Here is a 22,975-nt window from a genome sequence, read left to right as displayed (position 1 = left end):
AGGACATGGGCAGCAGATGCATGGACACCCCCACTTGCGAGTTCTCCTCCAAGGCACACACCATCCTGACTTGGAACTATATCGCCGTTCCTTCACTGTCGCTGGGTCAAGATCCTGGAACTCCCTTCCTAACAGCACTGTGGGTGTACCTGCACCCCAAGGACTGCAGCGTTTGAAGGCAGCAGCTCACCACCACCTTCTCAAGGGCAATTAGGGATGGGCAATAAATGCTGGCATAGCCAGCAATGTCCACATCCCCCGAAAGAATAAAAAAAATTAGAGATCCACAAGAGGCTGGAAATAGAGGAGCGTAGAGATCTGGTAGGGTTGTACGGCTGGAGAAGGTCACCGATATAGGGAGGGGTGAGGCCATGGACGGACAGATTTGAAAACCAGGAAGAGAATTTTCAAATTGAAATGTTGCCAGAACAGGAACCACTGTAGGCCAGCGAGTGTAGGTGAAGCTTATCCTCAGGTCAGATATGATACCAATATTGCGAGCGGTCTGTTTCAGCCTCAGGTAGTGGCCACTGAGGGGAATGGAGTTGGTGACTAGGGAGCGGAGTTGTGGCAGGGACCAAAGACAGCGACTTCAGTCTTCCCAATATTTAGTAGGAATGTCAGACAAGCAGTTCGACAAAGCAAGGACAGTGGAGGGGTTGAGAGAGAGAGAGAGGTGGTGATGATAAGGTAGAGGAGTGTCATCATTGTATGTGTGGAACCTGACCTTATGCTTTTGGATGATATCATTGAGGGGCAACATGTAGATGAGAAATAGGAGGGTGCCAAGGATATATCCTTGGGGTTTCCAGAGGTAATGGTTTGGGAACTGAAGGAGAAGCTGTTGCAGGTGATTCTCTGGCTACGACTGAATAGGTAAGTATGGAATCAAGCGAGAGTTGCCCCAACCAGCTAGACAACGGAGGAGTTGTATTTAAGGAGGATGATGTGGTCAAACGTGTCAAAGGCTGCAGATAGGTGGAGAAGGATGAGAAAGGATAGTTTATGAAGGTCATAGTCACGTAAAAAATCATTTGTAACTTAGAGGGCCATTTCAATACTGCGGTGGGTGGAAACTCGATTGGAGGGATTCAGACATGGAATTGTTGGAAAGATAGGCACGGATTTAGGAGGTAAGAACACATTGGAATGGTAATGGAGTTTGGAGATGGGTTGATAATTTGCAAGGACAAAGGGTTCAACAGTTGTTATTTTGAAGAGATGGGTGATGGCAAATTTTATGGGGAAGGTGACAGCTGAGGAAAGGGAACCATTAACAATATCAGTTAACATGGGGGTTAGGAAAGGAAGTTGGCTGGTTCGCAGTTTCGTGGGAATAGGGTTGAGGGCGCAGGACATGGGTCTCATGGGCAAAATGAGCTTGGAGAGGGCATGATGGAAGATAGGAGAGAAACTAGAGAGTGATGAGTGTTCAGGGCTAGGGTAGGGGAAACCTTATGGGAAGTTTGACTTGGTGGGCTGGGGAAGAGAGGGAAGCAGCAGAGGCAGACAAATGTGGCTCTTCTCTTTTTCTATTTTCCTCCTCCCATCCCATCCCACTGCTTTGCCTAGAAGCCTGAACACTTCCTGTCAAAGCTCGTATAACTAATGGTTGCTAGGACAATGCTCGGCACTTGTAAAACTTCACCCCAGCAAGAAGGAGTCAGTACCTTTGGGATCAGAGTGGAGGTGAGAAAATTACTGAGGTGGGTAAAGTTGTAGATAACTACTGATGAGGCCATGAAGGCATATCTCAGACATGCTGCTTAAGAGTGTATTGGCATCAAAAGGTTTAAAACCGTGATGCAGAAGCTTAAATTTGCTAAGATGCATTATAGCATTTAGCGCAGTCCTGGGTGACGTACACCATGCTTTATCAGTGGTGCACAGGAAAATAACTTTGTATTTGCATTCCTAACATTTTGTTCATGCAATATGAAATAATGCTGAATAGAAAGTGTTCAAAAGCTAAGTCTTCATTGATTTCCAGCATTTTGGTGCCTTCCATTGTTTGGGGACTAAATGCTGACTTGCTAATGAATGATAGCTTTGACTAAGCTAATTGGAACCTGGTTCTTGTTGAATATTTCCAATATTACTTGTTTTGCATCAACATGAGGCTGCAGTTCTGATATATTTTACCTTCTATTTTCCTGTCTACCGAAACAAGTCCCCATCCCCCTTGCTGTGGCTTGCACAAAAGCAGCCTCGGTTAAGAGGAGACACTGCTAACCTGACGGCAGGTTTGTCCCACTTCCATTTTGAAACCGACTACTTTGGGGAGGGAATGATAGCAGACTAAAAAAGTTTCTTTTGGCCAGATGGTGTCTGATGTGTGTAAATCCATCACATGTTTAAGAATCTCCAATTCACAGGATAATTCTGGATTAAACTAATCCATTACATCTTAGCTCATCCTTTCAGAATGATCCTAAACTCTTTCTCTCCTCCATTAACCCATCCGATTGTTTCTTATATGCTCCCAGGGCTTTGTTTCTATGACTGTGTCCAGGCGTCTTTTCTATGTATTGATCACTCTGGAGAAAAACTTCCTGGTACCAGTCCTAAATTTGCTTTTTTTTATTTTCTATCTGTGAACTTGTTCTAATCTTGCAATTTAAAATAATTTCTGAATTTACTTTTTCCATACTGTGGGCAATCTTGCAGAATTTTGTAAGAGAACCCATCATCTATCTCCTTTCAAGTTAGAAAACCCAAGATTGACCTGTAGCTCTTAATGACTTGCAATTCAGTTGTAACTTTTATCCATAAATTTAAAGCTATATCCTTACACTAAATTTCTGAAGGCAATAATACAGGTCATAGTCATTTATGGCATTGAAGGAGGCCATTCAGTCCATCGAGTCCATGCCGGCTTTCCGCAGAGCAATCCTGAGAGTCCCAGTCCCCTGTTCGATTCCTGTAGCCCCGCAAGTTTATTTCCTTCAAGTGGCCATCCAGTTTCCTTTCGAAATCATTGTCTCTGCTTCCACCACCCTCATGGGCAGCGAGTTCCAGGTCATTACCACTTACTGTGTAAAAAAAAAGTTCTTCCTCACATTCTTCCTGCACAGTGGCGCAGTGTTTAGCACCGCAGCCTCACAGCTCCAGCGACCCGGGTTCAATTCTGGGTACTGCCTGTGTGGAGTTTGCAAGTTCTCCCTGTGTCTGCGTGGGTTTCCTCCGGGTGCTCCGGTTTCCTCCCACAAGCCAAAGACTTACAGGTTGATAGGTAAATTGGCCATTAGCAATTGCCCCTAGTATAGGTAGGTGGTAGGGAAATATAGGGACAGGTGGGGATGTGATAGGAATATGGAATTAGTGTAGGATTAGTATAAATGGGTGGTTGATGGTCGGCACAGACTCGGTGGGCCGAAGGGCCTGTTTCAGCGCTGTATCTCTAAACTAAACTAAACATCTCTTGTCCAGAACCTTCAATTTGTGTCCCCTGTTCTTGTACCATCAGTTACTGGGAACAGTTTTTCCTTGTCTCACTTATCTAAGCCTTTTGTAATCTTGTACACCTCTGTCAAATCTTCCCTCGAGCTCTTTTGCTTCAGGGAGAACAATGCCAGGTTTTCCAACCTAACCTTGTAACTAAAATCCCTCATCTCTGGAAATATTCCAGTAAATCTCCTCTGCACCCTCTCAAGGACCCTCACATCCTTCCTGAAGAGTGGTGACCAACACTGGACACAATATTTTAGTTAGGGCCTAACCAGAGATATATAAAGGTTCAGCATAACTTCCCTGCTTTTGTACTCTGTGCCTCTATTATGAAGCCCAAGATCCCATATGCTTTGCTAACCACTCTGTGTCCTGCCACCTAAGATCGATATACATGCACTCCCAGGTCCCTCTTCTTACACACACTTTCGAAATGTGCCATTAAGTCTATATTGCCTCACCCTATTCCTTCTGCTGAAATGCATCACCTCACACTTCTCTATATCAAATTCCATCTGCCACTTGTCTGCCCATTCTTCTAGCTTATCCATGTCCTGTTGCAGATGGTTCATATCAGCCTCACTGTTTGTCACTCCTCCAAGTTCGGTATCATCGGCAAATATTGAAATTCTACTCTGTATTTGAAGATCCAAGTCATTTATATATAGCAAAAAAGCAGTGGTCCTAGCACTGACTCTTGGGGAACACCACTGTCTACCTTCCTCCAGTCTGCAAAACAACTGCTCACCACAATTCGCTGTTTTCTGTCCTTAAGCCAATTTTTTATCCAAGCTGATACTGACCCTCCTATTCCATGAGCCTCGATTTTGTTTATCAGCCTTTTCTGTGGTACTTTATCAAGTGCTTTCTTAAAATCCATATAGACAACATCCACCACATTCCTTTCATCAACCTTTTCTGTTAGTTCATCAAAAATGAATTTTCAGCCCATTTCTTGACCAAGGAATGGGGTGGATGGAGAAAGAAAAAGTTACAATTGACTTACAGTAGATATCACTAATTTTTGAAATTGTGATTATTACTAACTATGATCTCATGGATTTTCAAAATGCGACTGCAGGGATAACAAATGCAACTTTTACCTTTTTTGCTTATTACACAACGTATACATTTGAAATGCAAATTTCAGTAAGTAGCAAGAGAAATTATAAATCTTTAACGGTCATTATTACTTCTTAACCTAAGCTTCACAACTTCGAGACATGTCAATGCTGCTCTGTAACTTGGATGGACCATGGTGAAGCACTTCCCTCCCTCCTCCATAATGAAGTATATGATTATTCTTTCCTTGAGGCTCAGTTGCAATCAGATTTCGCAATGTGGCAAATCTGGGAGAACACTAAATTTAGGGTAATTGTTTTGTCAAATTGATTTTTAAAAGTTCTATTCATTATCGTAGCTGTGTGGCAGGAGTAGATATAAGCACACTTACTATTGTATTTTCAGTTCTTTATCTGTTCTTAAAGCATTTAAAATGTCAGTGGATCCCTGGAAACATGCTTTTAGTATTGAATTCCTTCCTTGCAGTCATGAAATGAACTTCAGAATAGGGGGAGGGAATTCCCTATGGAGTTGTGGGTTTAGATAACACTGTGCTGACAAGGTTACTGCAGGGTCATTCTGTAAAATATCAAGTGTCTGAATTTAGGATGCTCTGACCACCACCACCCCCACCCACCCCCCCCCCCCCCCCCCCCCCAGCCCACTTCCCTCAATTGTAAAGCAGAAACTCAATCCAAAAAGAGCTGACATACTTCAATCTCATTTTCTGTTTTTTTTCCAGTGCCTCGAGTTTTCAGTTGATTTCTGTTTATAATAATTAGGATTATGTGACAATTTAAATGAATCATTATTGTCCAAAATAGATATCTTCTAATAAAATTATTACTGTTGGTAAGATCCAGATGGTGTGATAAGCTAGCACTTGAAAAATCCTTTGGAGGAATCTGTGTGTTCTCAGTTTTTGTTTTAAAATGGAACAATGCCCACAGTCTAGAATTTAACTGCCCAATCAATGCAGAGTTGGTTGGTGTGTGACTGTTTATAAATGCTAAGTGCTTTGTCTATGGTTATGAATTATGAATTTTTATTATTATTTCAGAAACTATCTTTTAGATAATGCAATTTCTTTAAACCATCAACTCATTCACATGGTAATGCTGCCTGCCCTGGCTCAGGCAATTTTATTTGTGTCTTTCTCAAAATAAAAGCTTGCAGCACTGTACCATTGACACTATTTCCCTTGAGAGGACAAGGTTTGCAACCAATATGTTTGCTGTTGGAATATCTTGTATTTTAGAATAATGGTACAAATACCTAAGATGGCTAATGATTCCAGCATTTCTACAATGTGTGCAATGATGGAAATTGTATCATGTTTGTTTCTTTTTGGGTACGTGAAGTGCAGCTTTTGTTTAGAAATTATATTGAAGTCATCCAATTTCTCCCTTTTTATTATAGACTTTTTCAGCTACTTCAAAAAGAATTGCAGAATTTTTGTTACCTTCAGTGTGAGGGATGGGCATTAGGGAATAGAATATTTTCTCAATTTAAGCATTTAGCATCAGTTAAAGTACAGGGAACTACAGAGTAAAGCTGTGTATGCACTGCAGTAGTAATTAACCTCACCTCCAACACCACAACTACACCAGTGTTATGTTTGCATTTTCTCATATCAACTATTCTGCTTGATTGAGTGAGATAGGGGAGACGTCTTGTGCTGTAAGTAATGTCGAGCAAATTAGTTAAGGTTAGGGGTAATCATTTTACTTAGAATTTGCCAACAGTCATCCCAACCATCTGAGCTAGATACAGCCCCAGTTCTCCAAGTGAAAATACTGTGTATTAACTTATCACCCAGTCTTCAACATTCTAGTTACAGCGGCAGCATTTTTAGAAAATGTATTTTACCTTTTCTTTAAAGGTAATGAGTACGAACACTCCCTGTGCAACTTTTCAGTAAGTCATGAATTGTCAGTAGTCAGAGTTTTCACAGAAGCTGTGAAAACTTGTGGAAGGAATAGGGTTAATGGATTACAAAAGACTTCCATTTATTTTATATAGCTTGGTGCGTGGTAAAGGTAAATGTCGGTACCTATGGAAATATGACTCTATTTGTCCTGATTAGTATACCTGGGGTGGTTTTTATCTTTCTGGATCAAGAACACTATATTTGCAAAATTCTGGAAAAAAAATGGGCGGCACAGTGGCGCAGTGGTTAGCGCTGCAGCCTCACAGCTCCAGCGACCCGGGTTCAATTCTGGGTACTCCCTGTGTTTGCGTGGGTTTCCTCCGGGTGCTCCGGTTTCCTCCCACATGCCAAAGACTTGCAGGTTGATAGGTAAATTGGCCATTAGCAATTGCCCCTAGTGTAGGTAGGTGGTCGGGAAATATAGGGACAGGTGGGGATGTGGTAGGAATATGGGATTAGTGTGGGATTAGTATAAATGGGTGGTTGATGGTCGGCACAGACTCGGTGGGCCGAAGGGCCTGTTTCAGTGCTGTATCTCTAAACTAAATTAGTTATTGAGCTATTTGTACAGTCTATTGATATGCCAGTAACATGGGGTAATGGAATGCAGTTTCCAGTCTCTCAGGATTTTCCTGAGCTGCCAAATAAAATGAGACACTTCTGCATCATGGAAGAGAATAACTTTGTGTTGGGTTTGTTCTGCACACACACCTGTAACTAATTTCTCACCAACCAGCCCTTGGATGGCATGTGGTGTTTGGAGGGAGTTAAATAAATGGTGGTTGCTTTTGGCCATAGTTTTGTTTTGGCCAAATTATGACGCTTTTGAGAAGCGATCCCAAACAATGCCTGCTGTCCCATCATCTTGGTTGTTTCCTTATCTTGAATTACTAATTGAGTTTTGTCTATTCAAAGTAAGAATTTTTTTCTTAAAGGGCTTGCTGATATTTTTAAAATGTAACAGCTAAACATTGAAATTGTGATTGATAATTAAGCCATCTGTGGTGGACTTGCATTAATAGGCGTAGTTAGGAACATAGGAACAAAGGCGCAAGAGTAGTCTATTCAGCCCATTGAGCCTGCTCCAGCTTTCAATTAGATCAAGGTGGATCATCTATCTCAATGCCACTTCCCTGCGCTATCCCCATATGCTTTGATGTCATTAGTACCAGATATCTATCGATTTGTGTCTTGAACACTCTCAATGCTTGTTTCAGGAAACTACAGAGTAAAGCTGTGTATGCGCTGCAGTAGTAATGAGCCCTGCCTCCAACCCCACAACTACACCAGTGTTATGTTTGCATTTTCTCTCATTAGCTATTCTGCTTGATTGTGTGAGAGGGGAGACGTTGGGGGAGATAATACAGACTGGAACTAATGGAGGCACGTTGAGTTTGATTCAGATGGTTAAGAATGCAGTGGAATGGTTAGCTGTCCAGTCACAGTATAAAAAGACTTCAAGAAACTTGTAAAAAATATTGTAGAATAAAGCACTAGTGTTTTACTCTTGCCCTTTTACTATGCATTGTAAAAGTAGAATATCACATATGATATGGTCATATTTTCTGCACAAAGTAAGTGGATGCTGCTTGCTACAAAAATTCAATTGCACAGGCTGATCTCAAATGAGAATCAGAAAACTGTTTGCATCATAAGCAGAAAGGACACAATTGCAGGCATAAAAGTCAAAATGTAGGCATGATCGTGTAGTGGTTTTGTGGTTATGTTACTGGACTAATAGTGCAGCAGCCTGAACAAATAATCCAGAAAATGTGAGTTAAAATACCATCAAGGCAGTTGACTCAAGCACACAGGGAACTGACCATGGAACTTTCTTGATCAGGGTGGCAGTATTAGATCAGATAGGGTAGTTGTCTGTCAATGAAACCTACAGTCAATTCATTTCTGTTGCTTGTTTGTTTGTAGAGAATTGATGGAGAAAATAGGAAAATTCGGAGAGAAAATCTGAGAAGTGGTAAAAATTTACGTGCTCCAATACTTAAAATTAAAGCGATGTAAGTTGTAGGATGGAGCACTGTTGATCTCCTGCAATTCTTTTCCACCTTTTTTTTTAACAAGACCATTTGCGACTTTACCATATGACAATTTAGTTTTGTAAGCCATTCATGCAGATATTTAGCCTCGGATGTTCTGTTATGTCACTCCTCCTCCCCCACCCCTCCACCCCTCCACTCCCTGCCGAGTGTCATAGTGGAGAAACTTGCAGAGGTGTTTACAGATTGACTGCAATATTCAACTTATTTCAAAGCATATGGTTCTCGATGGGATCCAGTTACTGTAATCACAAAACAATGCATGGTGATGTGATCAAGGAGACCAGCTGGCATTACACGGGTGAGATCCTTGGGAATATATAACTACAGGTTTCTGTGCTGTGAGTGTATGATTATAAAATGTTAACTAGTTACATTTTTTGACAATCTTCTTTAAATATTTTGAAATAAAAATGTAAAATGTGATATTGGGTTGCAAGGTTTTAGAACTTTGGTATTGAGAGTGCATTTTGAACCCTTTAAAAAGGCTAAAATGAATTAGGATTTAGCTTTTAAAATTTGTTGGAAAATTTCTGGCATTCATCAACATGATGCGTGTTCAGGGGAAGTTGAGAACTTCTCTACAGCATCCAAAATTCCTGAGATTCTGAAAAGGTCCCACTGGATTGGAAAACTGCAAATATAACACCTCTAGTCAAGAAAGAGCGGGAAGCTTGACAGAAATCAGGAAGTTATAGGCCAGTGAGCCTAACAACTGTCATTGGGAAAATGCTAGAATCGATTATTAAGGAGGTAGTAGCAGGACATTTAGAAATCATAATGCAATCAGGCAGACTCAGCATGGTTTTATGAAAGGGAAATCATGCTTGGCAAAATTCTTAGAGTTCTTTGAGGATGTAACAAACAGGGTGGATAAAGGTGGACCAGTACATGTAGTCTATTTGGATTTTCAAAAGTCATTCGATAAGGTATCACATAAAAGATTACTGCACAAGATAAGAGCTCATGGTGTTGGGGTCATATATTAGCATGGATAGAGGATTGGCTGACTAACAGGAAACAGGGGCATTTTCAGGATGACAAACTAACCAATGGAGTGCCACAGGGAATCAGCGCTGGGGCCTCAACTATTTACGATCTATATTAATAACTTGAATGAAGGGACTGACTGTATTGTAGCCAAATTTGTATGGATGATACAAAGGTAGGTAGGAAAGCAAGTTGTGAGGAGGACACAAAGTGTCTGCAAAGAGATATAGATAGGACCATAGGAAATAGGAGCAGGGGTAGGCCATTCGGCCCCTTGAGCCTGCTCCACAGTTCAAATAGATCATGGCTGATCATCTACCTCAAGGCCATTTTCCCACACTTTCCCCAAATCCCTTGATATCTATAAGATCTAGAAATTTATTGATCTCTGTCTTGAACATACTCAATGACTGAGCCTCTACAGTCCTCTTGGGTAGAAAATTCCAAAGATTGACCACCCTTTGAGTGAAGTAATTCCTCCTCATTTCAGTCCTAAATGGCTTACCTCTTATTCTGAGACTGTGTCCCCTAGTTCTAGACCCCCCCACCCGCCCCCCCAAGCCAGAGGAAACAACCTTCCTGCATCAACCCTGTTGAACGCTGTAAGAATTTTGTAGACTTCAATGAGATCGCCTCTTATTCTTCTAAACCCTAGAGAATACAGGCCCAGTCTCCTCAATCACTCCTCATAGTACAATCCCACCGTCACAGTAATCAGTCTGGTGACGTTGCACTCACTCTATGGCAAGTATATCCTTCCTTAAGTAAGGAGACCAAAACTGTAAACAACTCCACACAGCAAGTTGTTAGGATCTTGAATGCATTGCCTGAGAGTGTGGTGGAGGCAGGTTCAATCAAGGCATTCAAAAGGGAAGTAGACTGCTATCTGAAAATTAAGAATGTGCAGGATTATGAGGACAAGATTGGTGAATGGCATTAGGTGAATTGCTCATTCGGAGAACCGGTGCAGACAGGATGGCCTCCTTCTGCGCTGTAGCAATTCTGTGTGGTCTCACCAAGGTTGATATACAATTGCAGCAAGACTTCTTTAGTCCTGCATTCAAATCCTCTTGCAACAAAGGCCAACATAGCTTTTGCCTTTCTAATTGATTGCTGCACCTGCCTGTTAGCTTTCAGTGACTAATGAGCAAGAACACCCAGGTCCCTTTGGACATCAACACTTCCCGATCTCTCACCCTTTTAGAAATCCTCTACATTTCTGTGTTTCCAACCAAAGTGGATAACTTCACATTTTTCCACATTATATTCTATCTGCCATGTTCCTACCCACTCACTTAGCCTGTCTAAATCCTCCTGAAGCCTCTTTGCACCTTCCTCACAACTCACAATCCCACCTAGTTTTTGTGTCATCAGCAAAATGAAAATGTTACATTTGGTCTCCACATCCAAATCATTGATATAGATTGTGAACAGCTGGGTCCAAACACTGATCCTTGCAGTATGCCACTAGTCATAGCCTACCAATCTGAAAGTGACCTGTTTACTCCTACCCTCAGTTTTCTGTCTGTTAACCAATTCTCTATCCATGCCAGTATATTCTCAATCCCATGTGCTCTAATTGTGCTTGCTAACCTCTTGTGTGGAGCCTTATTGAAAGCCTTCTGAAAATCCAAATACACCACATCCACTGGTTTTCCCTATCTATTCTGCTAGTTACATTCTTAAAAAATCTCTAACAGGTTTGTCAAACATGATTTCCCTTTCATAAATCCATGTTGACTCTGCCCAGTCCTGCCATTATTTTCTAAGTGTCCAGTTATAACATCCTTTATGATTAGATTCTTGTATTTTGTTTTACTACTGATGTCAGGCTAACAGGTCTGAAGTTCCCCATTTTCTCTGTCCTTTCTTAAATAGTGGGGTTACATTTTCTACCTTCTAATCTTTAGGAACTGCTCCCGAATCTAGAATTTTGGAAGATTATTACCAATGCATCCACTATCTCTGCAGCCATCTCTTTCAACACTCTAGGATGTGGATCATCAGGTCCGGGGGTTTATCAATTTTCAGTCCCATTAATTTCTCCACCAATGCTAATTTCTTTCAGTTCCTCATTTTCGCTAGTCACTTGGGGGACTAGTTCTCTAGTATTTCTGGGAGGTTTTTTGTATCTTTCTCTGTGAAGACAGATACAAAGTATTTGCTTAGTTTCTCTGCCATTTCCTTATTCCCCATTATAAATTCCCCTGTCTCTGCCTATAATGGTCCCACATTTATCTTTGCAAATCTTTTTCTTTTTACATAACTATAGAAGCTTTTACAGTCTGTTTTTATGTTTTTCGATAGTTTACTTTCATATTCTATTTTCTTTATCAGTTTCTTGGTCCTCCTTTGCTGAATTCTAAAGTTCCCCCAATCCTCAGGCTTACTATTTTTTTTTGGCAACTTTATAAGCCTCTTCCTTTGATCTAATGCAGTCTTTAATTTATCTTGTTAGCCATGGTTGGATCACTTTCCTGCTGGGTTTTTGTGCCTCAAAGGAAAGTAAATTTATTGTAAACCATGTATTAATTCTTTAAATGCTAGCTATTGCCTGTCTACCGTCATACCTTCTAATTTAGTTTCCCAGTTTACCACAGCCAACTTGCCCCTCATACCTGTGTAGTTTCCTTTGTTTAGATTTAAGACCCTAGTTTTGAATTGAATTACATCATTTTCAAACTTAAAGTAAAATTCTACCATATTATGACCACTCTTTCCTAAAGGCTCCTTTACAGCAGGATTATTAATTAGCCCTTTCTCATTGCACAATACCAGATCTAAAATAGCCCATTCTCTAGTTGGTTCCTCAACATACTCTTCTAGAAAACCATCTCATATACATTCCAGGAATTCATCCTCCATAGCATTGGGCTACATAGGTTTACCCAGTCTCTATGTAGATTGAAGTCCCACATCGTTACTGTATTACCCTGTATAGGTTAAGTGAGTGAGCAAAAATTTGGCAGATGGAATATAATGTGGCAAAATGTGAGGTTGTCCACTTTGGCAGGAAGATTAGAAAAGCAGCATATTATTTACATGGAGAGAGACTGCAGAATGCTGCTGTACTGAGGGATCTGGGTGTACTTGTACGTGAATCAGGAAAAGTTAGCATGTAGGCACATTAAGTAATCAGAAAGGCAAATGGAATGTTGGCATTTATTTTCAGGGGGATGGAATATGAAAGTAGGGAAATCTTGCTAAAACCATACAGGGCATTGGTGAGACTGCATTCTCGAGTACTGTGCACAGTTTTGGTTTCCTTATTTAAGGAGGGATATACTTTCATTGGAAGCAATTCAAAGAAGGTTCACAAGGCTCATTCCTGGGATGAAGAGGTTGTCTTATGAGGAAAGTTTGAGCAAGTTGGGTCTGTTCTGATGGAATTTAGAAGAATGAGAGATGATCTTATTGAAACATATCAGATTCTGAGGGAACTTGACAGGGTAGATGCTGAGAGGATGTTTTCCCTCGTGGGGAATCTGGAACTAGGGGGCATAGTTTCAAAATAAGGGGGTCTCCCTTTTAAGACAGATGATGTGGTATTTCTTCTCTCAGAGGGTTGTTAATCTTTGGAATTCTCTTCCCCAGAGAACAGTGGAGGGTCATTGAATATAATCAAGGCTGGGTTAGACAGATTTTTGATCTACTCGGGAGTCAGGTTATGGGGGGCAGGCAGGAAGGTGGTGTCAGGGCCGCGGTCAGATCAGCCATGATCTTATTAAATGCCGGAGCAGGCTTGGGGATGAATGGCTGACTGCTGCTCCTAATTCTATGTTCCTTATGTTCTTATCTACTTATCAGTATGGAATGCTTCAAACTAAAGTTTAACATGGGCCAAATGTGGAGGCTCCCTGTTCACTGCTCCAGCAATTGTGCCTTCACCCTACACTGAACACAGCACCCCATCAAATCAGCATATTTCTAATATATTACATGTATTACATGGGATGTGTTTCATTGTCAACACCTCTGTAAACCAGCTCTTATGGGAAATCTTATTACAGTATAATAGTATCCTTAGTATAGGGAATTGCCTGTGGTGCCTGTAGATGGCAGTCTGATAGTATGTTAACTGAGGCCTTAAACCTTCCTGTCACATAACAATCACTTTTAATAATTGTACTGCAAAATATTCATAAGTGATTTCTTTGCAAATCAATCAAATTGATTGAAAATTGTAGAATGATATAGCACAGAAGGAAGCCATTTGACACACCATGGCTGTGCTGGCTCTTTGGTATAGCCCATTCTCCTGTTCTTACCCGTAACGCTGCAAATTTTTTCCCTTCAAGTATTTATCCTATTCCCTTTTGAAAGTTACTATTGAATTTGCTTCCACCATACTTTCTGGCAGTGGGTTCCAGATCAAAATAACTTATTCTTTAAAAAGAAAAAGTTTCCTCATGTCACCTCTATTTCTTTTTTCAATCACCTTGAATCTGTCATCTTTGGTTAGTGTCCCTTCTGCCACTAGAAAACGTTTCTCCTATTTTCTCCATCAGAGGTGTTCAAAATCATGAACACCTCTATCAGATCTCCTCTTGACCTTAGTGAAAAAAAAAATAACTGCCACTTTGCTCATTAACAGCAACTTCTATGCTCAAAATAAAGGTTTAAACAAAATTAAAAATTACATGCCTTGCAATGCTTTCACTAAAAGCTTTAACTTGGTCTCTGCATTTCCCAAACGTCTAGCCTTGGACTTGATGTTTTTTACCCAGAGTTGTGACATTGCTAACAGAATTCAGATTGTGCAGTCTAAACACGTGCTGTATATTCAGTTTTCCAGGCTGCATCAGTACCTTTCAGTCACTGAACTGCTGGAACATTTTCTTTTGCTTCTAGCGTTTATGCATCAAACAGAAAGTGACAGAATAATGGATAGACTTGTGGTATTTCAATCCCCAGAGCACCAAGAAAAATCCTAGCATAAAAATTGAATTTGAATTGTTCATTCACAGTAAATCAGTGGCCCTGATATTGTTCCCTATATGGCATAAATGCTCCTATTGTTATAAAACTGAATCCTTTATGTGTGAGCAATGCAATGCAGATCTATTAGCAGTTTTTATTTCCTGCGTTAGTTATCCTTTAGGCCTTAGCAAGATTGTGGGATTTGTGCTAAACCAAGGGTCTTTTGTGCTGTGAACTAACAGCTGCAAAAAATGTACCCAAATTCCTTTAACATGCAATGCTTACAAATGGTACACATCTTCCATTTTGCTATTTGACTTGGATTTGAGCTTGGCTCCCATGGCATATTGCAACGCCAACATGAGGTCAGCTTTTTTGTGTATTCCAGTGACAATTGGCCCACATTTTCCCTTGATTCTATGACTGTCACTGTGGTGTCTAAATGCCTGTTTAATATCCACCCTGTCCGATATCTAGTCTGGGATGTGCCAGAATTTTTCTTGGTGCAACATCGGCAAAACCATAGCTGTCCTGTTTGGCTTTCACCAAAAGCCAATTCCATTTCCTTCCTCACTTGCCCACTTAGACTAAATGTGGAACCCGGCTTCCTGTTTGATCAACTGAACTGCAAACTCATTTCATCCCCATGACTGCTTACCTCTACCTCCAAAGCATTGTCTATTTATGCCCTTATCTTACACCCATTGTCACTGAAACCCTTATTCATACTTTCATCATCACAAGTCTCAATTTCTCTAATGCTCCTCTCACTGCCATTCCCAGCTCCACTCTAGACAAAAAAAACTCATCTAGAATATCGTGACCAGATCCTATCTATCCCATTCCATACTAAGTCCCACGCATTCATTACAACCTTATTGCCTTCCTTCAAAAGCCCCTTCTAAACTTTCCATTTCTTCCTGCTTCCTCTGCAAATGGTCTTGGAGCATTCTTTGCATGAGAGGCATTATATAAATTTAAGTTGCTACTCATTTAGCCTGGCTAGTCCCAATCTAGTATGTGGTCAGAAATCTACTGTAGAAAGTTATTTACAATTTAACATTAAATGGGAATACTTGTTTGGAAACCATACTGCTTCACCTGCTTATAGGACTGTCCACACCTAGGAGATTGTTCATTTTAAGCATCCTTTGCTGAACCAAAGATAAGCCGTAGAAGACTTTGGCTTTGTTCCATATCAGTCACTGCTAATCAGTACATCTTTAGTGCTTCCAGAATCACAGAACTTTTACAACAGAGCCCATTATGTCAGTGCAAGCTTTCTGAAAGAGCTATCCACCTAAGTGCTCCCCTACCTTTTTAATTTTTCTAATATCAGCTTCCTTTTTTTAGAGCTACTATATGGGTTCTTTGCACCACTTTTGTGATTGGGCATTCTATGTCCTAACAGCCATCTTTTTTTCAAGCATTCTTACTGTTCCCTTTGTTCTTTAGGTGATCTTAAATTTGTGATGCCTAGTTACTGAGCGATGGAAACAGCTTTTCTTGAAATTTACCCTTCAAATTATAAGTTAGTGAGCATTTCTAAACTCCTTACACTTGTGTCTGACAACTCTGTTTCCAGTTACACCACTTCATGCATCAATAAAACTTGGAAAATGCAAATGACATGATTCAGTCAGAGGTGGTATACTGAATCAAGTTGAGGTATCCATGACCAATCTGATTCTTGACATATCTGATTCTGATAATGGACATCGATAAATGAGGCAAAAGCTGCATTCCTTAGCATTAGTGTTCCTCACCTTGATCACATATATTTAACAAAAAAAACTAATCATAATTGTCTAGCTTAAAAATATGATTTTGATTATAAAAAAAGTTCACTGATATGACTTTGAATATCAAAATGCTGTTGTCTTTCCTGGATTAATTGATCTTAGCTGGGGCAGCAATATGTCTGCAGCTGGTCCTCATTATCCATCGGTTCGGGAAGGGAAAATGACCCATAGTTTCTGCACCAGATTAATACCCGTGACGGCTGCTGAAAGTGTTTGTGCATGGACTTCTGGTGAGGCTGACGTTGAGCCCAAGTTGAGATAGCAACTCATTTTTGAATGAGCCAATTTTTCTATTTGATAATTAGCATACTTATAGACCAGTCTTAGTCCAGATTCCACTTTAAATTCCTAGATACGAGAGTGGAGATGGTGCCTTGGTGGTAATGTCATTGAATTAGTAATCCAGGCCAATGCCCTGGGGACACAGGTTCAAATCCCGCCATAGCAGCTGGTGGAATTTAAATTCAATTAATTAATAAGTTTACTTAATTTCAAGTAATAAAATCTGGAATTGAATACTAGTCTCAGTTTTATGGCGCTTTTACTATCTTTGATTGTCGTTAAAAACCCATCTGGTTCACTAATGTCCTTTAGGGAAAGAAATCTGTTGTCCTTGCCTGGTTTGGCCTACATGTGACTCCAGACCCACAGCAATGTGGTTGACTCTTAACTGCCTTCTGAAGTGGCCGAGTAAGCCACTTTTGGTTGACCATAGCAATTAGGATGGGCAACAAAGGCTGGCCTTGCCGGCGACGCGCTCATCCCATGAAAGGATAAACAAAATTAAAGCATACGTTTTTAACCACAATTTCAAGCTCCGAGTTAAGTTATAATGCTCTACAGTAAAAAGTGTTTGAAACAGTTAATCCAGTAGTTGTGTAGGATTCCAACTCTTCTAATGCAATAAAAACCTTAAGAATGATTTTTTAACAATTGAAATGTTGTTAATTTCTATTTGAAACAAAGCAAATCCATTGCTTAATGAAATGGACCATCAGTGATAATATCCATCTTGTGTTAAATGTTGTTTATTGCAAGTACAGATACTGTTATCACAAATACTTTATGTAACGACACTAATTGCAGCTGCTCGATCTGATCGCTCCTGAATAAAATTTAAAATACTTTGAATCACAGAAATATCCAGAACACGGGATCTTAGTAAATTGCCCTTCAATGCAGCTAATACCTTTCTGTAAATATTCTCTCACTTCAAAGATGTGCTTTGTTGACAACCAATAACCATAGTCCTAAACAGAATGACCACTTCCCTTCCAAGAAAAGTTATTTTTTAAAAATCAAAATGAATGTGATTTGTATGATTTATAACAATCACTTGAAGAGCTGGTTGTCTCAGTGGTCTAGTTTATTGCCCTATCATTTCTGAGACCTTGCTTTGAATCTAGCCCAGACTAATGTTTGTTTGTTTGTGAGCGTTGCTGGCAGGGCCAGCATTTGTTGTCCATCTCTAATTATCCTTGAGAAGGTGGTGACGAGCTGCCGCCTTGAACTGCTGCAGTCCATCTGGTGTAAGTACACCCACAATGCTGTTAGGAAGGGCGTTCCATGTTTTTGACCCAGTGACAGTGAAAGAATGGCGATATATTTCCAAGTCAGGATGGTGCACGGCTTGGATGGGAACTTACAGATGGTGGTGTTTCCATGCATCTGCTGCCCTTGTTTTTCTAGGTGGCAGAGGTCGCAGGTTTGGAAGGTGTTGTCGAAGGAGGTTTGGCAAGTTGCTGCAGTGCATTTTATAATCCCAGTTCCCCATGTAACAGTAATCCTATACCTTATCTTCAATCTGTCTCTGACCATCAAAACGTCTGTTTGGCTGCAATGCAAAAATAAAAGTGACCACACAATAAACATTACAAACCAAGTTTATAAATTGTATGCAATATGGTATGATTCAAACATCAACTAATCACCAAAATAAAAGCAAAATACTGCAGATGCTGGAAATCTGAAATAAAAACAAAAAGTGCTGGAAAATACTCAGCAGGTCTGGCAGCATCTGTGGATAGAGAAGCAAAGTTAACGTTTCAGTGAAAGTGACCTTTCATCAGAACTGAAATAATGGCTGCATAGTTTCCTGACCTTTGCTGTCTTTACAATGATATGTGCCAGAAAGTGCAGAGACATGCAGCAATGCTGTATTTTAAATTCACATACTCCTACCCTTTTTTTTTCTTAAGTGTGTGACCAATTAAATTCCATACGGTGTCAGTGCTGTATTGTGCTCAGTAATTGATGTGGTCTCTGGAGCCCAGTGCTAAAGGAGCAGAATGCATTTTCTTTTTTGTTTGGTAACGAGATATATTCATCTTTTCTAGTTGCATTTCTATTTACTGTTATCCAGAAATCAGTTTGTGGGAGTCTTCTAGACTAATTTTAATTGGGGTAATGTCCCCAATTTTCATGTCAGTCTCTTACCTGCCCTTGCAAAGAAACAATTATTTTGCCCTATCTGTCAGTAAGATCCTACTATCACTCTTTGTCGTTACACAATTCACTTGCAAGAATCTGGATCCATCATTTGTCCATCACAACAGCCCCACTGCAAAATTGTTGTTTTTAAATTTCTATATAACATACAATGAAACTACCTGTAGTATGTTACAAGGCAATACACATTTTCAGGACTTGCATTCAGTTGTTCTAGGGTTCTCAATTTAATGTTCCATCCAAAAGATGAGAACTACAGTAGGCTGAATTCACAACCTCAACCACTACTGAACCAAGCTGAAACTCGGGACTCATTTGAGGACTGGAGTGCTACAAATGACCTCAACAACTTGCCTAATTACAATCCATAACTTGATATCACCAACACACACTGGTTGGCAAAATGAGCATAATATTGGATTCTGCTGTAATGCATTCCACAGTTAAATACTATGCCTTCATTGCTTACACATGAGGAATAGAAAATTGAATTGCACCACCTCCAGACAAGTGGAATCGGAAAGGGTTGAAAATTGGGCAAGTTAATTTTGCAGTAATATATGTAACTGATTATTTCAAATGATAAAATGCAAGCACAGTAGAAGACAAGTAAGTTCGATTTTTATTATAGACTTGGTATTAAACTTTCAGGTGAAATCAGTTTAGATATCTATTGTTACTTTCACAGTTACAGAAATTGGTAAAATACAGACCGAATGAAAGGAGCACAGAGAAGCTGGTGATTCCTAGTGGATGGAAATAAGAGAATAAGTATAGAGGAGGAAAGGTGGTAAAACAGGATGAAAAAGCCAAGGAATTCAGGTGCATTTATTTCTAGTGTTGTCTGTCTTTTTCCTCAACATTTTTTTTCAGGTTTGTCTGCGGTATCCACTGTTCCTATGTTAAGAGGAGCAGACAGACACGACATCCAAAAATAAAACTATGTGTAGAATAGCGCAGCTGAGAGGCAGCTGTGGAAATAAGAACTTTGCTCTTCTGCCCATGTGAATTATTGAGCTTTGGTACAAAAAGTGACCTGAAGACTGATGGATGGCAAGCTGCTGCTAGTGGAGGCAAAGACCATTGTTAGCATGCTCTTGTCAGTTTTTGTGCCAAAAAAACCTCTTCATTCCAAAAAGTTCTATCTATTAAATATATTGTATTATGTTCTTATTCATAAGCAGAATATTTGAATACTTCTCATGTTTACTGTTTCAGCATTTGAAGAGAAAAAAAATCATATTGTCCCTTCATTAGGAATATTTCATTGTGTGAAAACATAAGCCATCCTCGATACTGAAGGATGAATTATTGATTGGCTGATGTCATCTGAGGGCAAGAAAAGTTGAATGCGGCTTCAATTATAGCCACATAGTTAATTTGCCAATCTTAGCCATGTTACTGGATAGAACCACTAAATGGAGGCACAATGTGTCCCGACAGACATTATAGGGCAAAAAAATAAGTTGCAGCATTTTTTTTACACCAGTTGATGAGGGCTGACACAGTATCACCAGATCTAGCTAGACCATTTCAAGCTGTGGAGGATCACACTTTTGTCTGCCTAAACCATCCACTGTCCTTGGATCAGTCATGAGACTAGTTTATTTTATTTTTATTATATTTGTTTTATTTTCTCCACTACCAAATATCTCCCTTGCCCCTTCATCCTCACCTCTTAAAAACCTAGGCTTCTTCTTTATCCTGGTTACAAAAGAAAACATAAATGTGTGCCCTCATCAACAATAGTGGGGCTTGAAATTTATAAGAAGCTGATTTTGAGATATGTGGTGGTTTCTATTCCCTCATTGGGCAATAGGTTGTTCTTTTAGTTTTGCGACAATTGTACAAGCCATTGGTGGGACCACACCACTGCGTACAATTTTGGTCTCCTTACTTAAGGAGGGATATACCTGCATTGGAAGCGGTTCAGAGAAGGTTCACTAGGCTGATTTCCTGGGATGAGGGGGTTGTCTTGTGAGGAAAGGTTTAAGCAGGTTGGGCCTACACTCATTGAAGTTTAGAAGAATGAGAGGTAAACTTATTGAAGCATATAAGATTCCGAGGAGCTCGACAGGATAGATGCTGAGACGATATTTCCCCTCGTGGGGGAATCTAGAACTGGGGAACAGTTTAAAAATAGGGGGTCTCCCTTTTAAGTTGGCGATGAGGAGGTATTTCTTCTCTTCGAGGTTCGTTAATCTTTGGAACTCTCTTACCCAGAGAGCAGTGGAGTCTGTGTCATTGAATATATTCAAGGCTGAGTTAGACAGATTTTTAATCTACAAGGGAGTCAAGGATTATGGGGAGAGAGCTGGCAGGAAAATCGAGTTAAGGCCACAATCGGATCAGCCATGATCTTATTGAATGGCGGAGAAGGCTCAAGGGGCCAAGTGGCCAACTCCTACTTCTCCTATTTCTTATTATCTTGTTTGCTTAAGGTCTCAAACTTTATCATTCTTGCCTCAGCTGGGATTCAGAAGAAAAACTGTACTATTTGGGTGGTGCTTAACTTGTTCCTTTTACTTCACTGCCTTTTTTCTGCTTTTAATCTCATCAAAGAAGAAAATTTAGAACAGTGCTTCAGGTAATTAGGAATAAAAATGACTTCTGCACACTAGATCTCTTGGCAGTCATTTCATTTTCTTGAACTATAACAAAAAATTTTGATAAATGGGAGTTTGGCAGCCTAACAGTTTGAAATGTCAGACTGTAACTTCCCAAATTGGGTAGGGATTTGTTCTAATTAAAATTCCGTATGCCCAATTAACTCTGTTCAGTTTCTGTTGATTTTTCAATGTTTGAGCTTTATTGTATTCTTCCCCTACCCTTTCTCTTGATAGTGGTGTGGCATATGCCAAGAATGGACCTAATTTGAGCATTATATGAATAAGGATATGCCTATACCATGCAGTGCAATAATACTTAATATAATTGAATTTCAAATTGTGATTTAATTGTGGAAGCTTAATGCCCTTCACTATGTATTACAGCACCCGCTATTCGCAAAAATAACAAATCCTGCAACTGATGAAATTCCCTCCCCCATACGTGTTAGTGAACTGCAGTCCCCAACTGCGTGGCAAGTGATGGGTAGCCGGAACCATCTCCAGATATGCAGGCTAGCTGCAAAATGAGTAACACCTGTCCTGAAAAATAAACAGTCGCACACCACAGCGACAGAGTGTTGAGTGGGGTGAGGTAGTGGGTGGTGCCTCCACATCATTCAAAACCCCCATAAACCTACTTTACAGCACGCTGTGACATGGTGCGCAAGGGCTGCCATTCAATAAGTCTTACCACAACAAAGTCCTTCAACGGTGGATTGGCTGATGGCTGTGAAGGCGGACGAAAGGTTGCAGCAGGGCCTTGTCCTCAATTATACAGGCTCCCTGATCATTGAAACCAGGCACTGTCGCACCAAGACAGGATGGGGTCTGCTGTACAACCTCCTACTCTAAAATATACCATATACAGGCCTTTCTACCGATGGCAAACTTCCTCAAGCACTTTGGCGATCGGCTAGTGGCGATGCGGGCAGGATCGTTAGCAAAAACCAATGGTTGCAATGCTTTTATTGGGGTTATTCATTTGGTCATGGGCATTGGTACTTCTCCATAGTTCCACAGTTTAAATGATTCATTGTCATTTCATTTATTTTCCTTCATACGCACAAGGGTGGTCGCTGGGCAGCCAGGATGAACTGGGTAAGAGAAGTGAGGAGGGAGGAGAGTAAATTTGTGCCATTAAAATAATTTAACATTCTGGATTAACAAAGAATAGCAATACATATCAGCAAGTGCCTGAAATTTCTCCACAAAGAATGAGGGAAATTTTTTCCCACTCTCGCTTAAGCATTTCCATTGCAATTGCATTTCACAGGGCTGTTGCTCTAATTTACAGGATTTCCAGATTGGCATGATGTGTAACATTGCAACTTCTACCCCAAAGTAACTGTGACTAACAACTAAATCAGCACCAATATTTCATGGTTTGAAATCTGACCTTTCTCTTTTATAGTTAAAAGTGACAGATACTTGATGAATAGTATGTTGGAAATATTCCTTGCTATGTGATAGAAAGAGGATGTTTTGCTATCATATTCCACATATGTGTGTGTGTGTATATAATATGGGCCATTTGGTAAATCTGGTAACTTTTTTTCTTTTGCAGTTACTGAGAAAGAAGTCCAACAGTGGTGAGTCCAGTGTTCCTAATCTTTTAAAAAGGAATAAAAGTGTTCTTTGACAAATGTACAAGTCTGATCAGCATGCCTCTCTGGTGTGGTAATCTGCATTATAGATTAGGAAGTTCCCACCTTG

The 22,975-nt window shown here is 40.1% G+C and overlaps 1 protein-coding gene across 3 annotated transcripts in view; it reads left to right on the top strand.

Annotated features, from left to right (window-relative positions):
- LOC137347646 (neuronal calcium sensor 1) overlaps window positions 1-22,975 on the top strand; it is a 130,940-nt gene that overhangs the window by 17,204 nt on the left and 90,761 nt on the right. The window contains exons 1-3 of one of the 3 annotated variants that reach the window (XM_068012279.1): window positions 15,919-15,934; window positions 19,342-19,475; window positions 22,827-22,851. In XM_068012279.1, coding sequence (XP_067868380.1) covers window positions 19,454-19,475; window positions 22,827-22,851 — 47 coding nt within the window. In that variant the 5' untranslated portion in view covers window positions 15,919-15,934; window positions 19,342-19,453. Of the gene's footprint in view, window positions 1-15,918; window positions 15,935-19,341; window positions 19,476-22,826; window positions 22,852-22,975 lie in introns of those variants that run through there. The other 2 variants (XM_068012278.1, XM_068012277.1) reach the window with 2 other exon arrangements.

Source organism: Heterodontus francisci, chromosome 32 (genome assembly GCF_036365525.1).
Source record: "Heterodontus francisci isolate sHetFra1 chromosome 32, sHetFra1.hap1, whole genome shotgun sequence".
In the NCBI taxonomy this organism is placed as follows: domain Eukaryota; kingdom Metazoa; phylum Chordata; class Chondrichthyes; order Heterodontiformes; family Heterodontidae; genus Heterodontus; species Heterodontus francisci.
The sequence above is the reverse complement of the archived record's forward strand: the minus strand, read 5'-3'. Positions and strand labels throughout refer to the sequence as shown.